Raw genomic sequence first — 19,402 nt, 5'->3', positions numbered from 1 at the left:
TGGTAATTTGTGTGCAAACCAGCAAAGAATAGAGCAGGCAGAAAAACCTGTTCCAGCCCCATTCCCCCACCACCACACACACCCTCACCAGCTGTATTTACTCTCCATCATTTGAGATTTCAGGTGTTCAAAGCAGTCACCTACCGGTCCCATTTCGAGAGTGATAAATGAGCTTGCATTTTAGTGCGGCAGGGCAGATCAGAAGGGTCTCGGAGGAGGGTGACAAAAGACAGCCTCAAAAAGGTAAAACCACATGTTTGCAGGGCCCCTCCCGGGCGCAGCTAAGGAATGCTTGGAGGCCAGAACTACCACCTCTTTTTTTTTTTTTTTTTTTTTTTTCTTTTTTCTTCTTTTGGTCTGAAAGGATGAGAGGAAGGAGTGGGACAATCAAATCTGGTTTCAGTTTATTTCCAGAATTTTACTGTACAAAATATGCAAAGTGTAAAACAGTTTTATGTTTCAGTTTAAAAACAACAAAAACCCATCCAGCTATAACTTAAGAGAACCCAGCTTGGAACAGAACGACTTACTAGGCTAGACCCACAGTGCATTAATGTCACAGACACCAGGAATTTGCTTAAGTTCACGATTAGAAAAGAACAGAAAGACCATGTACCAACGCGGTTAAAGTCACATGTGCAAAGAGGAGGAAAAATAAAATTAAAAAAAAAAAAAAAAAAAAGAAATGCTGGTTAGTGTCTATTGATTAGAAAACCTTGGCAAAACCCATCTTACTATACACAGTTTGTGTAGAAAAGAGTATTACACAGTGATCCAAAAAGGGCGCGGGACGAGAGTCGGTTCACTCCCCTCCTCCCCAAGACACGATAATGCTGAATCAAAGAAACAGGCACAGAAGAGTGTAAGATCCCTTCACAGGCGGGTCCCTGCGGGCGCTGAGCCCCAGCATCCCTGTGTGCAGGCAGGGGATGCTCCCAAGCCCCTTCGGCGCTGGTGCAAGGTGCCCACGGAAGCAGCCGTGGGGAAGGATTGCCCCTCTGGCAGAGCACAGCCACAGCGGGGCTGCGAGGCGGCACGAGGGCAAACCCACAGCCTCTCGGAGGGAAGCAGACAGGCAGCTAAAAGCACTGGTGCTGGGGGGACCCGGTGCAGGAGAAACCCACCGAGATCCACGCCAGCCCCAGGGTAGTCAGAAGCAGCAGCTTTTGGTCACCATCGATCTGAGGCGGCAGCCCGAACGCAGAAGGATGCATATTCCTGCAGGAGACTTCAAGGCTCAAAGCCCTTTCTTTTAGAAGAACAGGATTTTTTTTTTAATCTTCTTTTTTATTTTTTATAAAAAAAACGGTTTGATCCCAAGAGTGCTTCCTTCTTCACACAGTTTAAACACCGAACCACCAAGCCTAGCTTGAGGCTTTAGACATGTATAATGCATACACCTATAAGGGAACAAGCCACATACACACACAAGCTGAATGAGAAAACAGACATCTGCACAAATGTCTCAGGAACCTCCCACATGGCAGGGCAGGGCAGAGCTAAGCACAACTGAACAGCAGAGCCTGGGACCAGACTACAGCATTTTTTCCGAAAGACTGCAAGGATTTTTGATTTACCATTAAAAAAGGGTAGATTTACAAGGTTTTGTAAGCAAGATGAAATTGGCCTGAGTAGGTTTCCACATTTAGCATAGCACAGATCTTTCCACTTCCCTCAGTAACGAATGCTGGAACAAGCACATCTCAAACAAGCCTTTTACAAGGTACTTAACGCACGGCCAGTTTTAGAAACTGCTTCTCCCCAGCTTTTGGCACGCTTGGGAGCAGCCGATTCCCTAGGCTTTGTGTGGAGCATCCCAAAGGAAAAGGGAAAAAGCTCCTTTAGCATTGGGATTTGTTCAGAACTCCCCCAAACGTGTGTTTCCTAAGGAGATGTCCCCAAGCTCCAAACCATGGCCCAGCACTTCCCACCCCACTCTTCACTCTTTATCCATGAGAGTCAGCCTTTGTGGAAACCCACTGCCATTTCCATCTGCTCTGAGGCAGCGGAAAGTCTTAGTTGCATCTGAGTTTTGGAAGATCTCAGCACGGTTTTGGATTTAGGCTGTTACAAATCTGAGTCTTTAAACTGTCCGAGCAGCATACTCAAGAGTCACACGAAAAACAACACGGAAGAGAGGAGCGGGGCAACACCTCTCCTGGCTAGGCAACACGGCACCTTATCGAATGGGCTGGCCGTCAGTGGAAGATGTCCAGCATAAGGTTCTTCTCCATCAACTTCACCACAGACAGGGTCCTGATGTCTAAAAATCAATTCCCAGTAGATTAAAGCATACAGGCTGGGACAGAGCAGGGAGAAGGACGTGCAAGGAGATGGTGCAGGACAGGAGAGGCATTGGGAGGGAAACAGCCTGCGCTTGGCTGGCAAACCCCACAGGCCTTATTTACGCTCAGCTCTTGGCAAGCTCTCCCGAAGTAAGGACTGCAGGATTTGGATCAGAGCTTCGTTCCCTCTGACTCGATTCTTACTCATTAGCTGGCTATAAACAGAGTTAAACAAACCAGTCTGCTCTCACCACTCAGGATTTTTATAAAGAGCCTGAGTTCCTGCAGACTTCACAGATCCATACGTGGATCTCAAAGCACTTCGCGACGAGCTGAGTTTAGCCTCACAACACCCCAGTGAGGTAGGTAACGATCGTGGTCCCTTGATTTTGCATGGGGAAGCGAAACAAGCCCCCAGACAGAAATCCAGAGAAATAAAATATTAAAAAAAAATAATAATTTGGGAATACCCAGGAGTCCAGATTCCTTGTAGCACGTCCTCACCCCTGAACAGGCTGCAACTCTAGAGCAAGCAGGCCGTTGGAGAGGTGAAGCTCCCTCCCTTCAGATTTTATCAGGCAGAGCATTCACACTGACACTGGGAAGAGCGTGTAATGCAAGAGCTGGCCCCTGCTGACAGCGCCCTTTGCAGTGACAGAGAGAGAAGGCAGCAGAGCGAGCACATGCTGCTTCCGTCTGGCTCTCCATGCGCTTAAGGATTCGATGCAATTAAGGATTAAGACACGAGTTTCCTGAGCAGATACCGTCAGACAACCCCCTCGCGGGGGGGGGGAGGGAGAAGGGGCGGTGGAGGAAATCCTGGGAAAGGAAAGTTTTACAGAGAATTGCCTGAAACGAGGTGCTCCCGTTTTTCACGGCACGCCCAAGCCCCCAGCACGGTGCTTCTTGTTCTGGCTGCTCGCAGACGAGCCAATTCAGCCACAGGCAGTAGCCTGAACACAAGCAGAAGTGCTCCGCAGTCTCCCTCCCAAGCTACTCCCAGTCTCTCCCACCCTGCCTGCTTATGCACATCTTAAGAGCCAGATACGTACATCTTTAGGAGAGCTGTATGTCAGATACTATACACCCACCCAATTTTGAAAATAACGCACCCTCGCAGTAAAAGGCACTGGTTTTGTACCTCGCCGACACGGGAGCCCTTTGCATTAAGACATCTACGTGGAAGGCAGGTCAGCTCCTGCTAGATACAGATATTTGCATGGCAAAAGGCTGGGCAGGGTGAGCTGAGCTGTTTCCACTCACGCTGGTGAATCCATCACCACAGGGCTGGGAGGCTCTAGGAGGGACCTGGCTGAAGGGCGATGCTTTGTGCCAGCAACCAGACGCTGGCTTAAGCTCATCTTTCAGAGGAAAACTTTCAAAACCCCGCAGAACTCAGATGACAAAAGTCACACACAAAAGCTGCAATGACGGGCAAAGGCTTTCGAAACAAAACTGCAATTTTCGGAGCTACGAGTCGCACAAAAGCAGAGAAACAGCAGGCTGTCCCGGCACTGAGGAGAGACCCCCACGGCAGAGAAAGGCCAAGAAAGGTAGGCAGGTTTTCAACATTCAGACAGAGTTTGGTATTGCTCAGCTACAGCTGAGGGTGAGGAAGGAAGGACACGCTGTGGTGTTTGTAGATCTTCCCCTCCAAGGGGCTGGGGGTCTGTGATGTGTGAGAAGGAGCCGGCTACTTACCTACTCTGCCCCGGTGCAAACACGCAGCCCCTGCAGGTGTGAGAGGAAGAAGCAGTAAGGCAGACCCTGAGGGGACCGTGACTGGAGAAACACGTTTAGAAAGGCAGGCATAAAGGGACGGAAACGGGGAGCCTTGGGAGGGCCCGACAAAGGAGGGGGTAAGCAGGCGGGATGGAGCAGCTGAGAGAAAGAGAGCGAAAGGGAGCTGTGTCCTGCAGACCAGTTTCGCTAAAAAGCATCGCTAAAAAAAAATTTGTTTTGAAGAGCTGCAAGATGGGCTGAGCCACTTTGAGACAAGCAACTTCACAGAGGCTGAGAAACGGACGGCAAAATCATCCCACTGTGCTCATGCAGGTCCAGCACTGTTAAAAGTGCACAGAGAGAATAGGAGGAAAGAAAAAACACAAAAGTTTGTCTTAAGGTTATGTGGCTCACAGAAGAAAAACCTCTCACACCCAGTCTTTGATACCTTCTCCTTCCTAAGTGGAAAGGAACTGCAAATACCACCTGTACAAGCAGATCTCTAGGGCGGAGAGGCGAGCAGCGGATTCTCAGCGATAGCTACAGGTAGCAGAGACACAAGAGCACGCACACGGTGTAAGGCAGCATTCCAACAGAAATACAGATGTTGCAATTGTGCAGAGAAAGAGAGCGTGAGATTTACAATATGCCTGGAAAGGGGGGGAAAAAAAATATAAAAAAAAAATCTGTTCTGTCTCCAAGGCTGAGCTAACCGAGCCAAGTCACCCTGTTGCCTCTTAAGATATTTCTTTCTAGATAAGATATCCCAGCTCCCCCCACCCCTTTCCAAATAAAGTGCAGATGGTCAAATATTACTGGTCCATCATCTGCCAGTTTCAGTCAGCATTGGGGAAATTAAACCCAAAAGCACGATATTGAAAAAAAAAAAATCCCCAAACAACCCACCCTCGAAATCCCTTAGACTGAAGTCTCGGACTGTAAGCGAAGGACAAATTTATGAGACTTAGGGTCTATGAACTCTTCTGAGAGTTTGATGAAGGGGATTTTCTTCACATTAGCAACAAGGCTGAAGTCCAAGCACTTGAGGACAAAAACAATCCCGTCTTGCAAGCTGCTTGTGACCGCTTCCTCGCTAACGAGCGTCCACTGCTTGGAGAACCAGCGATCCCTGTCGTACTGGAGGGTTGGGCCAGGGCTGAGGTAACGCTCCAGGAATGCCTAGCAAGAAAAGGAACACATTAGCACCAGGGGAACAGCAGCCCCACGACTGGACTCGGTCTGCTCTGTCACCTCTGTCTGCAGGATGGTGGCTGTTTTCAGGAGGGGGAGGCAGGACACTGCGGGATATCAGAACAAACAGGTGATTATCTCACAGGCACTTTCAGCTAAGAAGATACAGGAGGTGCTTTATAGGAAACACCCTCTTCTCTTTAAGACCTGATGCAATCTCCAGCGTGCTGACTGTATCACTGACAGCAACCACATAAATCTCCTCTCACTTTCCCCAACAACTCCCTGCTCTGTGCGCGCACGCAGACTCACTGTACCTTCATCCCTCCGTCCTGCACCAGCGTTAAAAGAGCTCGTTACCTTTGGTGTCATGTTGTTGGTGATGCAGAAGGACAAGTGCTGCAAGATGCTCTCCATGCTGTGGTACTGCTGCTGGCGGGTGGTGCGAAGGTACTTCTGCAGAGCTCTTGCCATGGAGGGGAAGATTGCCTGGGCTGCTTCTCGGGGGTCCATCATCTCTCCCGGTGCCTTCTGCTGTTCCTCTGCCTGGAGGCGTTTGATATGAGTGAAAGCCTCCTCTACTGCAACCACAAGCCTGCAGAAAGAAAACCAGGACGGCAAAAGTCGCAAGAGGAGAGGTAGGATGGCTCTGTGGTTAAGGCAGAGCCTGGGAGTCAGGATTTACAAGCTCCTATTCCCATGTCTACCGCTGACTCACTGTCTGCCATCGGACAAGTTACGTAAAATGGTCTCTGCTGACAGCCTGTGAGGTAGACAGCAGCTTTCCTTTCCTCGCTCAAGCCATCCGAGGGTCATAAAGCAGGATTAAGACTTTAAAAGCCTGAGTGTCGTACTTGGTTCTGCCAACACAGCATAAACATCGGTTGCACGAACTGAACAAGAGACAGCTGCCCTCGCGGTGAACGCGCATCTTGGAAAGCAGCAGTTCCAGCACACAGTGCAGCAGCTTGAAGTCAGGAAGAGGCTGGCCATAAACTAGCATGACCCAGGACACAGAGTGCTGGAGGGCTCTCCCTGTGCTCACAAGCTGGGGTCTGCTCTGATTTACACCAACCGGTACAGTCCTCGTGCTTCTGGGTGACTGCCCCGTAACTCTCCATCGAACGCTGATGAGATCCCCATCTTCATGGCTAAACTGCAGCCAAAGACATCTTCTACAAACCATTCCTGTCTTGGTACAAGTGAGCAAACACCAAGACTATGCCAGAAAAAGGCAAACATGCCAAAAAAACGTCTGCAAGGTAGCCCAAAAGAATTTAACAAGCGAGGAACTATGCTGCAGTCAACAAGGAAAAGTGACAAGAATGGAAAAGCCACCCAACAAAACTCTTTTGCTTCTCTAGACAGCACTTGTTTCACACTGGATTTCCATTCAAGTCACCAATTACTGTCTACAATGCCCCCAGTACCCAAGCACCTTAAAGCTAGGAGAAACTGCCTCATGACAAGTAGAGGTATAGAGTATTGCATTCAGACTACATGTGAAGAACACCATGAGAAGTCCTGACCCCTACGAATTTCAAATTGACTTGGGGGAAACTAGAAATTAGTTTCTAATCTCCTCATGTCCTGTTGTTGCAGCTCTGACCTTCCTTCTTTGAAACATCTGGCCTTCTAGTGACTGATGGCTTTCCTCTGACTAAGCAGCTGCTCAAACCAAACTCATGGAGCAAGGGAGATGTGCCCAAGTTCGGATGCTACACTGCATGGGAAGGGAAATTTAAGTTCCTATCACTCCAAGGCTGGAAGAGAGCCCAACAGACAGCGGCTAAGGAGCACAGGTCAGACCAAATCAGGCTACAGGGGACACACTGTGCCAGCACTTTCCCAACAGAATATAAACAAACTGCCAAAAGAAAACACAAAACAAGCCAGCTCCTTCCAGTTACTGCACGTGCCTTCCCAACGCAGCTCAGTTCAGGGGGGCCTGCCTGTGAGCAACTTTCCCTCGAACCATTCGGTGTGTTAACTACAAACTGTCATCAAGCTCCTGAAAAAACAGGCACAAACCATCTGCGGTCACCTCACCGAAGCGTTAACTCTGCAGCCTAAGTGTGACTGACAGAAAACATTATTTCCAAAATCAAACACAGCCAGTTCTGGTCATGTCTTTCCTCCCTTGCTCGTTTAAAAAGGGCAGCCAAACTGCTTCTTTTTGTTGCCTGTAAGCCCAAATATTCTTTCTTCCCCTACAAAGAGGCAAGACCAAGTCTGTCCCTGGATTACTCGAGCTGAGATGACAAGCCTAAGCATGGGGGAAATAATGGGATTTCCTACAGCAAGTAACTACGGATTTGTCAAACACTGGACTGTTCCCTAATCCGTGACATTGCATTAGCTTATCTGGCATAATATACACGAGCTCTGCTTATGCATTTTCCTCAGATAACTCTAGTTGCAAGCTGTCACTGTCCCTTGTGCATCTGGGTTTCGTATGCTTGTGTTCTGCGACAGATTTACAGCCAGCCCCAGCCCTTCAGCAAAAACTCCCTCCCTCTCAGCAGGCTCAGCCAGCCCAACACAACCAGGTCTGTAACGAATGGTTCAGGCACCCAAAACTAAAAATGGTCCAGCAGTGCCCAAAAAACAATCCTGGGGAAGGAGCAGCTTTACCTCGCCCGACGTTTTTTAACTCGGCGCTCGTGGTCGGCCTCTTCGTAGTAGAGCTCGTTGTGGCTGGAGTCTCTGCGCCGGGCAGCGGCTGCGATCATGGCACGGGACTGCCCCGAGGCGTTGTTACCTGGGCCTTCCGCAGGGGAGGAAAAGGAGAAAAAAGAGACAAAAAGCGGGCATTACCGGCACAGAAGGCAGCTGGGGAAGACCAACACCCCACAGCATCTGCCACAGGTGGTCTGCAGCTCCAGAAGCAGCAGGATCACCTTTAGACAAAGCACAGGGTTTTTCCGAAGGACAGACGTGTCTGAGCAGCTGGCCTGCAATGGGTTAGGCTGGGGTCTATGTGCACAACAGCTCCTTGAGGCACTCAGAGCATCACCTGCCATCAGAGCTTCTGTTGCTGTTACAGATCTTGCACAGCTACAGGAACAGGGAAGCTGCAAGCTGGGCTCTGCTACACCCCAAGAATTGACAGAGCTGTCTCTGCAGGACCTTAACCAGTGACCCTAAAATGCAGTAAAGGCCTAGGAAGCTCGCAGCTCTGGCTGTTTGGGCAGAGAGAAGATAGAAAGGGAGAAAAGGATGCCCCTGAAGGGTCTAGCAACCCTCCTATCCAATAGAGGAGAAAAAGAAGCCTAAGACTGCCTACAAACTATCAAGAGCTGCTTTTTCAACTGCTCTGAGAGCCCATTCTTACCTGGCAGTGGTTAAGGCCAATCAATTGCACAGACACGCTTAAAATTATCATGGTCATGCAAGGGCAGCTTTATTTTTTTTAATTTTTTCCCTAAAAAGCACAAACCAGTCTCCAAGAAAGAAGCCTGAAGTTCAACAGTGGGAAGGACAAGCATCCAAACAGATGGCTTCTTAAGTATCCAAACACTTTAGGCTTCGTTTGACAGCCCTGAAATGGAGGATACAACTCGAGGCAGACACCAGCTCCCAAATTTGGGTCAGAACTATTATACGCTTCATTGACTATGCCTGGTGATGGAAATTCAGGTTTTGAAGGTGAGCCTCCCCACTCTGTAGGAGAGAGATTACAGCAAGACGATTTTCCTTCCTGGCTGCTACAACATCAAATACAAAAGCTGCCAACAAATTAAGCTCCTTTAATAGCGTTACTCTCTTCACACAGAAGGTGTAAAAGACTGTCAGGATGCCAAGCTAAGCTGCAGCCAGAACTACACTACGCTCTTCTTTGCAAAGTGGATGGGAATGCTTGTAAAGAATATGCCTCTAAGCCTGAGATTTCCACGTCTGCAAAGGCAGAAAAGGTTGCACAAGGAACAGCCCAGGGATCCTGTACTGCACCAGAATGGAAAACGCAAGCTTTCAGGTCCTGGCAGGCTCACGAGCTTGACACTGAAGAGGCCCAGCCAGCCATTTCTGGAACTTGCCAATAATTTCTTCTCTTCCAACAAATTTTGTGAGCTAACATCTCCTAAACTGCTGACGCTACTGGACTGGCAGTTTTTCCTTGAGGCTTGGGATGTCCCAGAAGCTGCCGCGGGAGCAGACACCCTGCCACCTCTCGAAGAGATGCTGCAATGCAGGAGAAGAGAAGCAAGCTGGTAACCAGAACAGTGTGTCCGGCAGCCTGGTTTGAATGGCGTGCAGACACCTTGGGAGCTGGCAGCCCTCACTTTCCTCACACGGGGCCTCGCTGAGAACGAGCAACTGGAATGCAAGGTTTCATTTTTAGAAAAATGCAGAGCAAGTCAGTTTGCTTCCCCTTTCCAACTCAACTTGTTCTTTGCCACCTGCAAGCTTCTTCACTCCAGGCATCAGAGGAGACACAGAAAGCCCAACCCTCTCCCACTCTGCTGCTTCCCTTCACCTTTCATCTGCCAGAAATGAGAGATCTCACTGTAAGGATCTAAACCTTGATGAGTTCATTTTATGGACTCAGAAGTGTTGCATCGGGTTTAAGGAAACACTGAGGATATAGACTTTGAAACTTCTGAAGATATTGAAGATATCAAATTGAAAATGAAATGCACTACACTGAAGCCTTGTTGAGGCAAAGGAAAAAAAACAAGACACGTGATTCTGTGTGACAGATATCCTCCATATTTCGGTCGCCACATGCCAGACGTAGAGCCACCCTGCCCAGCTAAGGCCCTTCAGTCCGTTCCTGCTCTAAAAACCTTTCCCCACTAACATATTCTGTGCAGAGCTGCTGCACAAGATGTGTCTTACCGCATCCTGTCACAGGGCTTCAGCCACGCTTCACTGCAAAAGCTGCCCTGTGCAACTTTAGCTCTTCCATCAAAGGAATCTGCACTTCAGCGGTGCTGCTCGGGCACACCCCACTTATCAAGGCTAGCTTTTACTGATAGAGCTCCAGATTGTCCAGTAATTAAGTCCAGTTTTCGCTGCTTTGAGTGTCCGCATGGATCTGCTCAGCCCTCCTCCCACGCACATCCCTCCAGCCTTGCAGAGAGCTTGCACCAGGCCTGCAGAGCAGCAACGCTCCACAGGGATGGTTATCAGGCTTGGCATTTCCCTGTGAACTGCTCAGCATCAGGATGACTCGGAAGCACGGCCAAGCACAAGCCAGGCGTAGCTCATTTACTGCTAAGGCTGCAAGCCCGACGAGCTTTTCTTTCACTGTCAGCTGCTGCTCACACAGTTGCTTCTTCCTGCTTTGGTGCGAGCCTCCTTAACTTTCCTGGATGCTGCCCGTGGCAGCCCTGCCGTGAAGGACTGGGGAGCTGATCTGGGTTAAAAGTTGTGTTTATTGTACTAGCACAACCAAGGAGATGACCCAAGGGTGACAAGAAGCAGAGGCTGCCCAAAACCCGCAGCGGTGCCGAAAAGCGCTGTCAAGCCGCACGATAATTAAGCCTGACCCAGAACTTGGCTCTTTTCACCTGGCAGAGACAAAAGCCTTATTGTGGGCTAAACACATCTGTAAAGGCATCTGGAACCAGCAAGCTCAGCGCTGTTAGGAGAGCTTCCAGCAAAAGACAGGGATTTGGCAAAGCAGGGAGGTGAAAATGTGAGCATAACAAAGCGCGCTGGCCAGCCCGGCCCTTCCCCAGCCCACCCATTCTCAGAGCCTACATTTCACCTCACCTACCATCAACGTTGTAGACTTTCAGGCCAGCCATGTGCTTGGCTGCACGGGATTTGGAGGCTGTTAGCAACGCCGGGTTGTAGACGGGGAAATCTCGGTAGTAATTTTCCAGAACCACCAGTGCAGCTCGCTGGATGCTAGGGGGAAAAAAAGAAAAAAAGAAAAGAAAAAAAAAGATAAACAAAATGCAATGAGGTCTTTTTTTCCTTTTGAAAAAAAAGTTTTATGGAAGAAGAAATAGCCACGTTATTTGGAACGGGGTTGTCACACCCACAGCATTGTGCAACACACAGAGTTTAATACCGAGGCTCTCTCTAGGACCTAAAATTTCAGCTGAGATGCAAGCAATGCCTCTCCCCTCCCCTAAATGTTAGGCTTACAGTCCTGAGCAGGGACAGAGCTGGAAGGGAAGCATGGGGCTGCCTGCAGCATGGCAAAACACAGAGCAGGAGTGCTGTAGCTGGCTGGTGTGGATGGAGGGGCCAGCTCCGTGTGGATGCTTTTCCTTTTGAGTCATTTCCAGCCGCACCTTGCAGCTCCTCAGATCTCCTCCATCCAAGCTCTGACAAGAGCCCAATCTTTCTTTCCAGCTTTCGCAGCAAGATAAGATCGCTGCCTGAGGAGCGCAGCTGCCCCAGAATGAATTATCCCAGTATTGCCTGTACAATCCCAAGGCAAGGCGCAGCATCAAGAGCGAATTCCCCCCCCTTGGAAGGGAAACCTCTACATAAAAGGATGGCAGAAGGAAGCAAAACAGAAGGCACATCCCCAGCTGCAAAGGCCTAACCCAGAGGTATCTTCCTGTACAAAATCGCTGAGATCACCTACTCACGGACCTGGAGGTTGCCAAGCGCCCGCATTTAATTTCATTGTGAACCCACAGAAATTATAAAGGGAACTTGCCAGCGTATTTGTTGCCAGTTAATTGTGAAGCTCACACTTCCCAACAAAGGCTGTCATGAGGAAAGCAACCCAGTGTTCTCACACATGTTACAACATAGGAGAAAAAAAAAAAAAAAACAACACAGGAGGAGGATGGTAACGTGGGAAAACAGGCAGGAACAAATTAAGACCTAAATTCAATTCTCAGCCCTACCACTGATTCAACGCGCGCTCCCGGAGGAGCAATTTAATTTCCCCGTGCCTTGTGCTAATATTAACTTCTGCATCACACCCCAGCAATTTCAACACACACACGCCCTCCGCCATCCCCACGCCGTGGCTGCCCCTCTCCCACCGATCAGTGAACGGAGCCCAGATGCCAACCCAGCCACGAGATTCTGGGAAAGAAAAACAGCTCCAGACTTGTTCGCTGTGTACCTTCCTCATCCACTGTTAGGGCACAGCGTCATTTACTTCGTTAGCTGTGTACCTTTAAGGTGATGAATCGGGCTTTTAAAGCAAATCCCATCTCCAGGACAGTTTTTTTTGGGGGTGTGTGTGTCTGTTGCACCTTAAAGGAGCTTTATTTTTCAGGTGCCAGCCCTAAATATCATCCCGCGTCAGGCTTGTTAAAAGCTACTCCATTTAAGCACTCGGCTACTGATACGTAATAAAAAGCCACTGTTTAATCGAGGAAATAATCTTTCTTTAACAAAGGACTACAGACTGACAACCTCCACCCACAGCCAGCTTACTTCCCTCTGCCAAGCTTCTGCTTTCTTCTGTGGATTTGTTGCAGCTCAAAAACAAAAAGTTTCGTAAAAGAAGTCACGTGCCAGCGGCGCATATCCCGATTCTGACCGCATCCAAACATGACTGAGTTTTTCCATGCCCGCTTCCCAGGAAGAAAGGTAAAACTCAACAGAGATTTGCCTCGAAATAAAACATTGGGAGAACTACGACCAGCTAAGAACGAGAAGATAAACGTGATGATGGTTAAAGTCAGTGGCACACGCGTGTGTACCCAAAACCCAAACGCAACCAAGCTTCTACGTTGCAAAAAGCAGCTGCTGTTGCCCCGAAAATTAAAGCCCTGTTATTTTATCCTCGTGCAAACCCGGTGCGGGCTCGGTCCAGCTCCCTTTTAAAGAAGAATTAAAGAGAAGATGCCACGGATGGGAAAATTAGAAGGGTGACCATAATTAGTGAGGGCCAGGCTGAATCAGAGCCTTCTGGGCTGCGTTGCTCAACCTTTTCGCCCCACATGAAGGGGAAGCCTCACCCCACAGAGCTCCACGTGGGCTCCACGTGGGAGCTGCGAAGCTGCGAGGACCCCAGAAGGGACAGAGATGCCCTCAGCATAGAGAAGGGGGTCCCAGGGTGCTTGGGTGACGTGACAGTGGGCATCCTGTTGGTTTTTTTTCTCTGCAGAAGCCACTCGGGAGGAGCTCAGCACCACGTCCGTTCGCTGCAGCAGATTCGGACTTCCCGTGCAGGCACGGATTGAAAAGAATGGGGAGGGGCAGGAGGAAAAAGGAACAGAAAGTTTCAATAGCACACCCTCTGCGCAGGGCAAGGACCCTCCTGATGTCCTGCAAAGGCAGCCCGGTGTATTTTGGGCAAAGCTACAAAATACCAGAGCGCACAGAAGCGTAGCAGGACATGAAAAACATTTTCATGCAACAGTTCAGGCTCTGAAAACCTGTGACCTGACAAAGGACCCCTTGCACGGGCCAGCAGCCAAACAATTTTCTTCGTAGGCAGTTATCAGCCAACTCCTACGTTTTGTCAGGTTGCATTTTGTGCAGTTTGAGGGTGGTTTTTTTATTATTATTGTTATTACTCTCCTCCTGAAGAAGGCCGTGTCGCAGCACGCTGCCAGCAGGGAAAGCAAACAGGCAGATCCAGCAGCACCTCGGCGGCATTTGGCAGCAGAGCCCTTCGCAAACAGGGCTGAATTCACTTCGGCTGGGTCTCCAAGGAAGCGGAGGAGGGGACTGGGACACAAAGGCAGCAACAACTGCCGGTGTTTTCCCCTGTCAAAAGATAAGTCAGGAACGGTTCTGCTCGAATACTTGTTGCTATGTGGGATAACCTCGATACTCGGTGGCTCAGGAGGCATTTTGGCTTTGTATTTGTCTTCTGTGACGGACGACACCTGCTTCCTTACCTTTCTCTGAAAGCAAATCCCACAGCATCAGGGTTTAGGGGGAACCAAGCATCCCAAACCCACAGGGAGAGGCAGAGAGGGCTGAGGGCAGAGCAAGCCCGGGGTTATTTCACCAACTGGTTCCCAACCCAGACTCGCCTCATCCAAACAACATTTTTTTTTTTTTTTTAAGTGCTGCAAAACAGACACAGCATCAAAACAAGCCAGAAGTCTCCAGGCATGCTGAATACTTGCCGCAGCCAGTTGGGAAGCTTTGGCACCTCGAAGAGAAGCTGAGCAAGAATTGCACAAGGCGATCCTCCAGGCAGAGCCAGCTTTGCCTTGCAGGCTGGCTCCAGCCTACAGCTGCACCGAGCTCCTCTACAGCAGGAGATGCTCAAGTCTCATGCCCAGAAAGCTCAGAAAGCTTCTGCACCATCCCCAAAACACTCACTAGTCCCATCTCCCTCCTACCACAAGACCCTCTCTAGCAAGGTGTGAGGGGGCTGGCATTTTTTGCTGCCTTGCCCAACCTTGAAACAAGGCTCCCCGAAGGACCAAGGCCATGCAGAAGGGCTCTGCAGCCGTGCTTGAGCTCAATTTTGCCCTCTCCAGGAACCGGGGCGAGACCTCAGCAGAGACAAGGAACTGTGGCTGAACAAGCCAGGCAGAAAAATGCCATTTGATTACTGTAACTACAACGGCATGGCGGCTCGGTACAGTCAGGAGAACGAGACCACAGCCCCTAGGAAGAGGAAAACCACATTTTCTTGTCAGGCAACCACAACTGAAGCCTCCACTCGGCTCAGGCAGGCAGGCGCAGTTCCTGCCCTCCCCAAAGCAGACACCGGGCTCCCGGGACGCAGCGGGTTTGTTTTAGATACCCAGCATGCGGGAGGAGAACCTGCAAGATCGAGCCTCTGCAGGGCAGGGCACAAAACCCCAGGGCAGAAGGTCTCCCCTTTTTGGCCCTGAATGTCCCCCATTCAACCCAAACACCCTCCACGTTTCCTGAGGAAATGTTGCTGGTGAAGCAGGGACCTTGACGCACAGATTTGCTGAATGAGATGGAGGGAAAGCAGTTTGTTTGCATTTTGGTTTTATTTTTCCTTTAGTAGCAGAGTAGCCAAAACCCTCCAAAGGCGAAAGAAAAGGACCTGCAAGTCTACTACAAACATTACCCTTATGTTCAAATCTTTTTATTAGGAAGAGAAGCTGTGAGCATGAAAATGGGAGTTTTTAGAGCAGAGGATTTCACAGCAGGGAATGACAAAAAATTAGAAAAAAAAAGAGAGTCCACTCCTTTAAATGATATGACCCAAACAAGCTACTGATTTAATACCTCCCTAAAGAGCCCTATAAAAGTATTCCCAGGCCAGCCCTAAGGAGATGCTGCTACAGAAGTACAGAGCACGAAGTTTCAGCGAGCAGCTATAAAAACCCAGTAAACCCACAGGCATGCTCCCATTGCAATTCTCCTTCTCGGAGACTTTCCAGCCTGATACTTTGCAGCGAACTGGTCTTTAGAGAACCAGCACACGGGATAACCATTTTTCCTCTGTCACCTTTACTGGTAAGCTTCAAATTTAGATGAATATGTTCCCTGCAGCTGCATTGCCCTAGCTTTCAGTGATGGCTGAACCTCCTCTCAGAGCTCAGGCTGGGTTTCAAATGGTTCCTTAGACACTGGCAGCCACGTGAAGTGCCCAAACAGCTCTGAAGCCACACGCATCCCTTCCCCTTTGATCAGACACAGCCCGTTCAAACCGATGAAGGTGCTGCCTTCGCATCTCAGGCCCAACCTGATGCCCCCTGAAGCTGGCAGAGGCTGAATTGGATCCCGAGAGCAGCAGCAGCTGGATCAAACCCCTCGCTGAGAACTGCTTTTGCTTTTTTTCCAAGCACGCTGCCAGCAGAGCAGGCAGGCTGCCTCCACGCGTGGGTTTGCAGAGCGGTGGGGTGTCCTCAAGGGAGCTAGTGAGAATACCAACTTGCTTATTTAGGGGAAAACGAAAAACAACTGCCGGCTGCTCACACCAAAGCAAAACCAAAGCCGTGAAAGGCTTCCTTTATCTACTGAGCAATTTGGCAGGTTGGGAAGGAGGGCAGGGAGAAAGGAGCACAGAGAGGAAAACTTAAACAAAAAGATGACTGGAGAAAGCTGCTGCTGAGCTGTCCCTACAAACCTGCACAGCATCACGGAGATGGGTTAGGGTATTAGAGATACAGGTGCTGAAAGACCACAGGCAAATCAGCTTCCCCAGGAACCTGTGGCTGTTGCAGCCCCAGCAGGCTCTGCTTGTCCATACCCAGCTCTACGTAGGCTTGTGACTGATGTCAGGACACTGAAGTTCATCTAAGGGTTTTCATAAAACTGTCACCACCACCAGAAGATACAGTCCTGCCTCTTCTCCTCTGCCCCACATCACACCTTCTGCCACCTTTGTGCACCTGCAGCACCAGAAGGACAGTTCAAAAGAGTGCAGGAATCAAGCTGAACTAAATAATCCATGGAGACACACATACACAAACCATAAAATTAGATAGATAATATAAATACCAGCTCAGCCATTCAGATCCTGGTGCAACGAGGGGCAGGGTAAGGGAGGCACACGGTTGACAGGACAGTTTCTTGCAGCAGCATCAGTTTAAGCAGTGACTTGAAACTATGATCAAACATTTGTGTGAGTGAGGGTGAAGTGTTCTTTGATGTTGGTAAGCACAGAGCACAGAGCTACCAGTACCTAACTCCGTTTGCATGAGCTTCTCAACTGTGCTTTTATCTCAGAAAATAATAGCAGGAATTTATCAAAAGACAGACAAACAAAAAAACAACTACATTTGAAAACAACCCACAGATTTTTAAACTACACTTAATGTACATGCAATTTTAGAACTTTAAAATTATTTTTTATTTTTATATATTTTTTAATTTAGTCCTCTTCCTTTCTCCTCCTTCCCCCTCACACCGATCAGGGTACGCTAGATAACAAATAGCATCAGCTCTTGAGCTGACAGCTCATTTTTGCAAAACATACATAAAGTATTTGAGGGAGGCTTGACCTCTTTGAAAGGTGTCTACACACCTGAAGTTACACTTAGCATTTAAGGAGTTTTGAACAGGTCTTAAGATACAGGAGGGACATGATCCTGACCCCCAGCTGTTCTTGTTTGTTTTTAAAAAAAAAATCAACTCAAGTGAAGTGTTACCTTTTGAACACAGAAGCTGGGAGCAATACCAAGAACTCACCCTGCATCAAAGACTGACCCAGGCACTGCTTGCAGTGAGTGCCCCACTCCTAAAGCGCCCAGACACCTTGCAGCACCTGGCACCCAGCACCCTGATTACTGCTTCCAGTGCCTGAGACTGGTGTATCTGTGGCAGCAATGTGTTTCTTCTCCCTGTCACGCATGTAAACCATGCCTCTGATTAGCCTGAGCTTCTAAAATAAAAATAAATACGCTGGAGCTGTCAGGCACAGCAAGAAGTTTGTAACAGCCCACATTTTCTGAAGATAATTTAAAGCCTGAGCATGCAACATAAAAGGGGAGCGTCTTCAGACATCTTGCAGATATTACTGAGGAATTCTGCAAGTTACATTAACAGTTGCAAAGTAACTAGGCTTTTTGTTTTGTTTTTTAAATGAAAGCTAAGAAATGCAGCTTTACTTCCAAGGAAGCAACAGAAAGAGAACATTCAAAGCTTCTTGCTGGCGGCAAAACTCCAGTGCAGTAATGGGACTTTACATTTAGACGATGCTGCAATGAAAAAGTAGTACCCAGCTCTTGCTCCAGAGGCAGCTTGGCAGGACACTCTCTTAGAAAAGAGGATCACCGCTTACTCCACCCCCAGCAGGGGACAGGATTAGTGTGGCCAGAGTGAAGCTTGTTATTCACATCAACACAGCAGCTTTAACTTCTTCTAGGATTTCTCTCACACAGTCTCAGAGCTGTTCTAAGAAACTACTCCTGGCTGAAGCAGGCAACCAAGTGGCATTACACAAGAAAGATAACTCAAGCTATGTTTTAAGCCTGGCATAAACACAATTTGACACAGGTTTAGTTAACCTGGTTCCTGAAACCAACTGGTTTGGGACAGTTTGCTGAAGGAAGCTGCTATACCCGCACTGAGACATCACCGCTCCCTTTGTCCACGCATGGTGCACCCATCCAGATTCCTGTCCTGATGAGGCTCAGTGTTATTTTCATGTGGGTCTCCATGGGCACTATCAGACTCTTGCAAACCGAGGAGCATCAGCTCACCCAGAGTGCAGCCCAGCCCTCTCCTGCACAGAATCCCTTCCCTTCTGGCTTTTCCCAAACCAAAGCACCACAGTCTAAAGCCAGCACCCAGCTACCTTGCAAACACTGCTGAAGCTGTGTGGACGTGGTCCACGCTTCCAGGCTGAGCATCTCCAATCCAGCCCCAAAAGGATGCAGATTACCCTTTACTGGGACTTAGGGAGCACAAACCAGAGTCAGCAGCCTTCACGCCTCAGCTAAAGTCCTTCCTTCTGCGACAGAAGCCTGTTCTGTCTGCCAGAATAGCTCCCCCAAAAACTTCACCTGAAGTCCCTGCTTGAGCTAAACCGCACAAGGGGAGTCTAAGCACAGAGGTACATTTACATGGGTGCATACTGGAGGAAGAAATTAATTTATGAGTGCAAATACTGCCCTCGGTTTTGTGTCAAAGAATTTCTTTTATTACCACCCAGCTCCCTAGTAACTCCTCCTTATTCCTTCAGGGTAGGTAGCTTCCAGTTTTCTTAAACATCATTAGGGTTGTGCTGTGTGAGAACTGTAAATTCTCAATTTCTTCCACTTTTAACGAAAAACTAAGCCTCCTCCTTTCCCCCAAAGGGCACACAGCTCACTCCTTTGCAGAATATTTTTATTTCATCATTCACCACAAGAAATGGATGCTAAAGGTTGAGGGGGTGGATTTTTTTTTTCTTTTCTCCAGCATTTGAAGATAAAAGCATCTTCACGGCCACAAAATTTGTTCAGCAGCTTAGGGAGACCATCTGTCTCCGTGGGCGGTACACGCAGGCGACTTGGAGGGCACAGACAGCAGGGAAAAAGAAATTACACGGCAAAGCCTTTAAGTACAGGGTAGGTTGGGGTGGCTGCTGTCCTTCTGGGCACTGCTGGCTTCGAGAGACAAACCAACAAGAAGAAAAAGCCCTGCAGATGAAACCAAAAGGTATTTTCTCCACACCGTCTCCCTCACAAGCTGCCAAGCAGCTCCGTGTGTGAGAGCGAGCGATACTGCGCTAGCCAAGGGGATTAATAATTGACCGCGGGCCCTTCACGTACAAGTACGTCTGTAAACTTTTTAAAGTATTAAGCATTCCAAAAATGTGAGAGTGCTCGGGGGTATAACAATCACCCCGTGCTACTACTGTAGTCACTGAGGCTTGGTGCTTTCACAGGGTGCTTTCACAAGCTCTACCT

At 48.9% G+C, this 19,402-nt stretch overlaps 1 protein-coding gene across 4 annotated transcripts in view; it reads right to left on the bottom strand.

Moving 5' to 3' along the window:
- Positions 1–306: 306 nt before the first annotated feature.
- VANGL1 (VANGL planar cell polarity protein 1) overlaps positions 307–19,402 on the bottom strand; it is a 36,428-nt gene continuing 17,332 nt past the window's right edge. For all 4 annotated transcript variants that reach the window (XM_082751857.1, XM_082751859.1, XM_082751858.1 and 1 more), the window contains exons 5-8: positions 10,921–11,054; positions 7,833–7,965; positions 5,559–5,793; positions 307–5,186 (exon numbers count right to left, since the gene is read on the bottom strand). In XM_082751857.1, coding sequence (XP_082607983.1) covers positions 4,926–5,186; positions 5,559–5,793; positions 7,833–7,965; positions 10,921–11,054 — 763 coding nt within the window. In that variant the 3' untranslated portion in view covers positions 307–4,925. The remainder of the gene's footprint in view (positions 5,187–5,558; positions 5,794–7,832; positions 7,966–10,920; positions 11,055–19,402) is intronic.

Source organism: Aythya marila (assembly GCF_965140915.1).
Source record: "Aythya marila genome assembly, chromosome: 1".
NCBI lineage: Eukaryota > Metazoa > Chordata > Aves > Anseriformes > Anatidae > Aythya > Aythya marila.
This window is presented reverse-complemented; position numbering and strand designations above follow the sequence as displayed.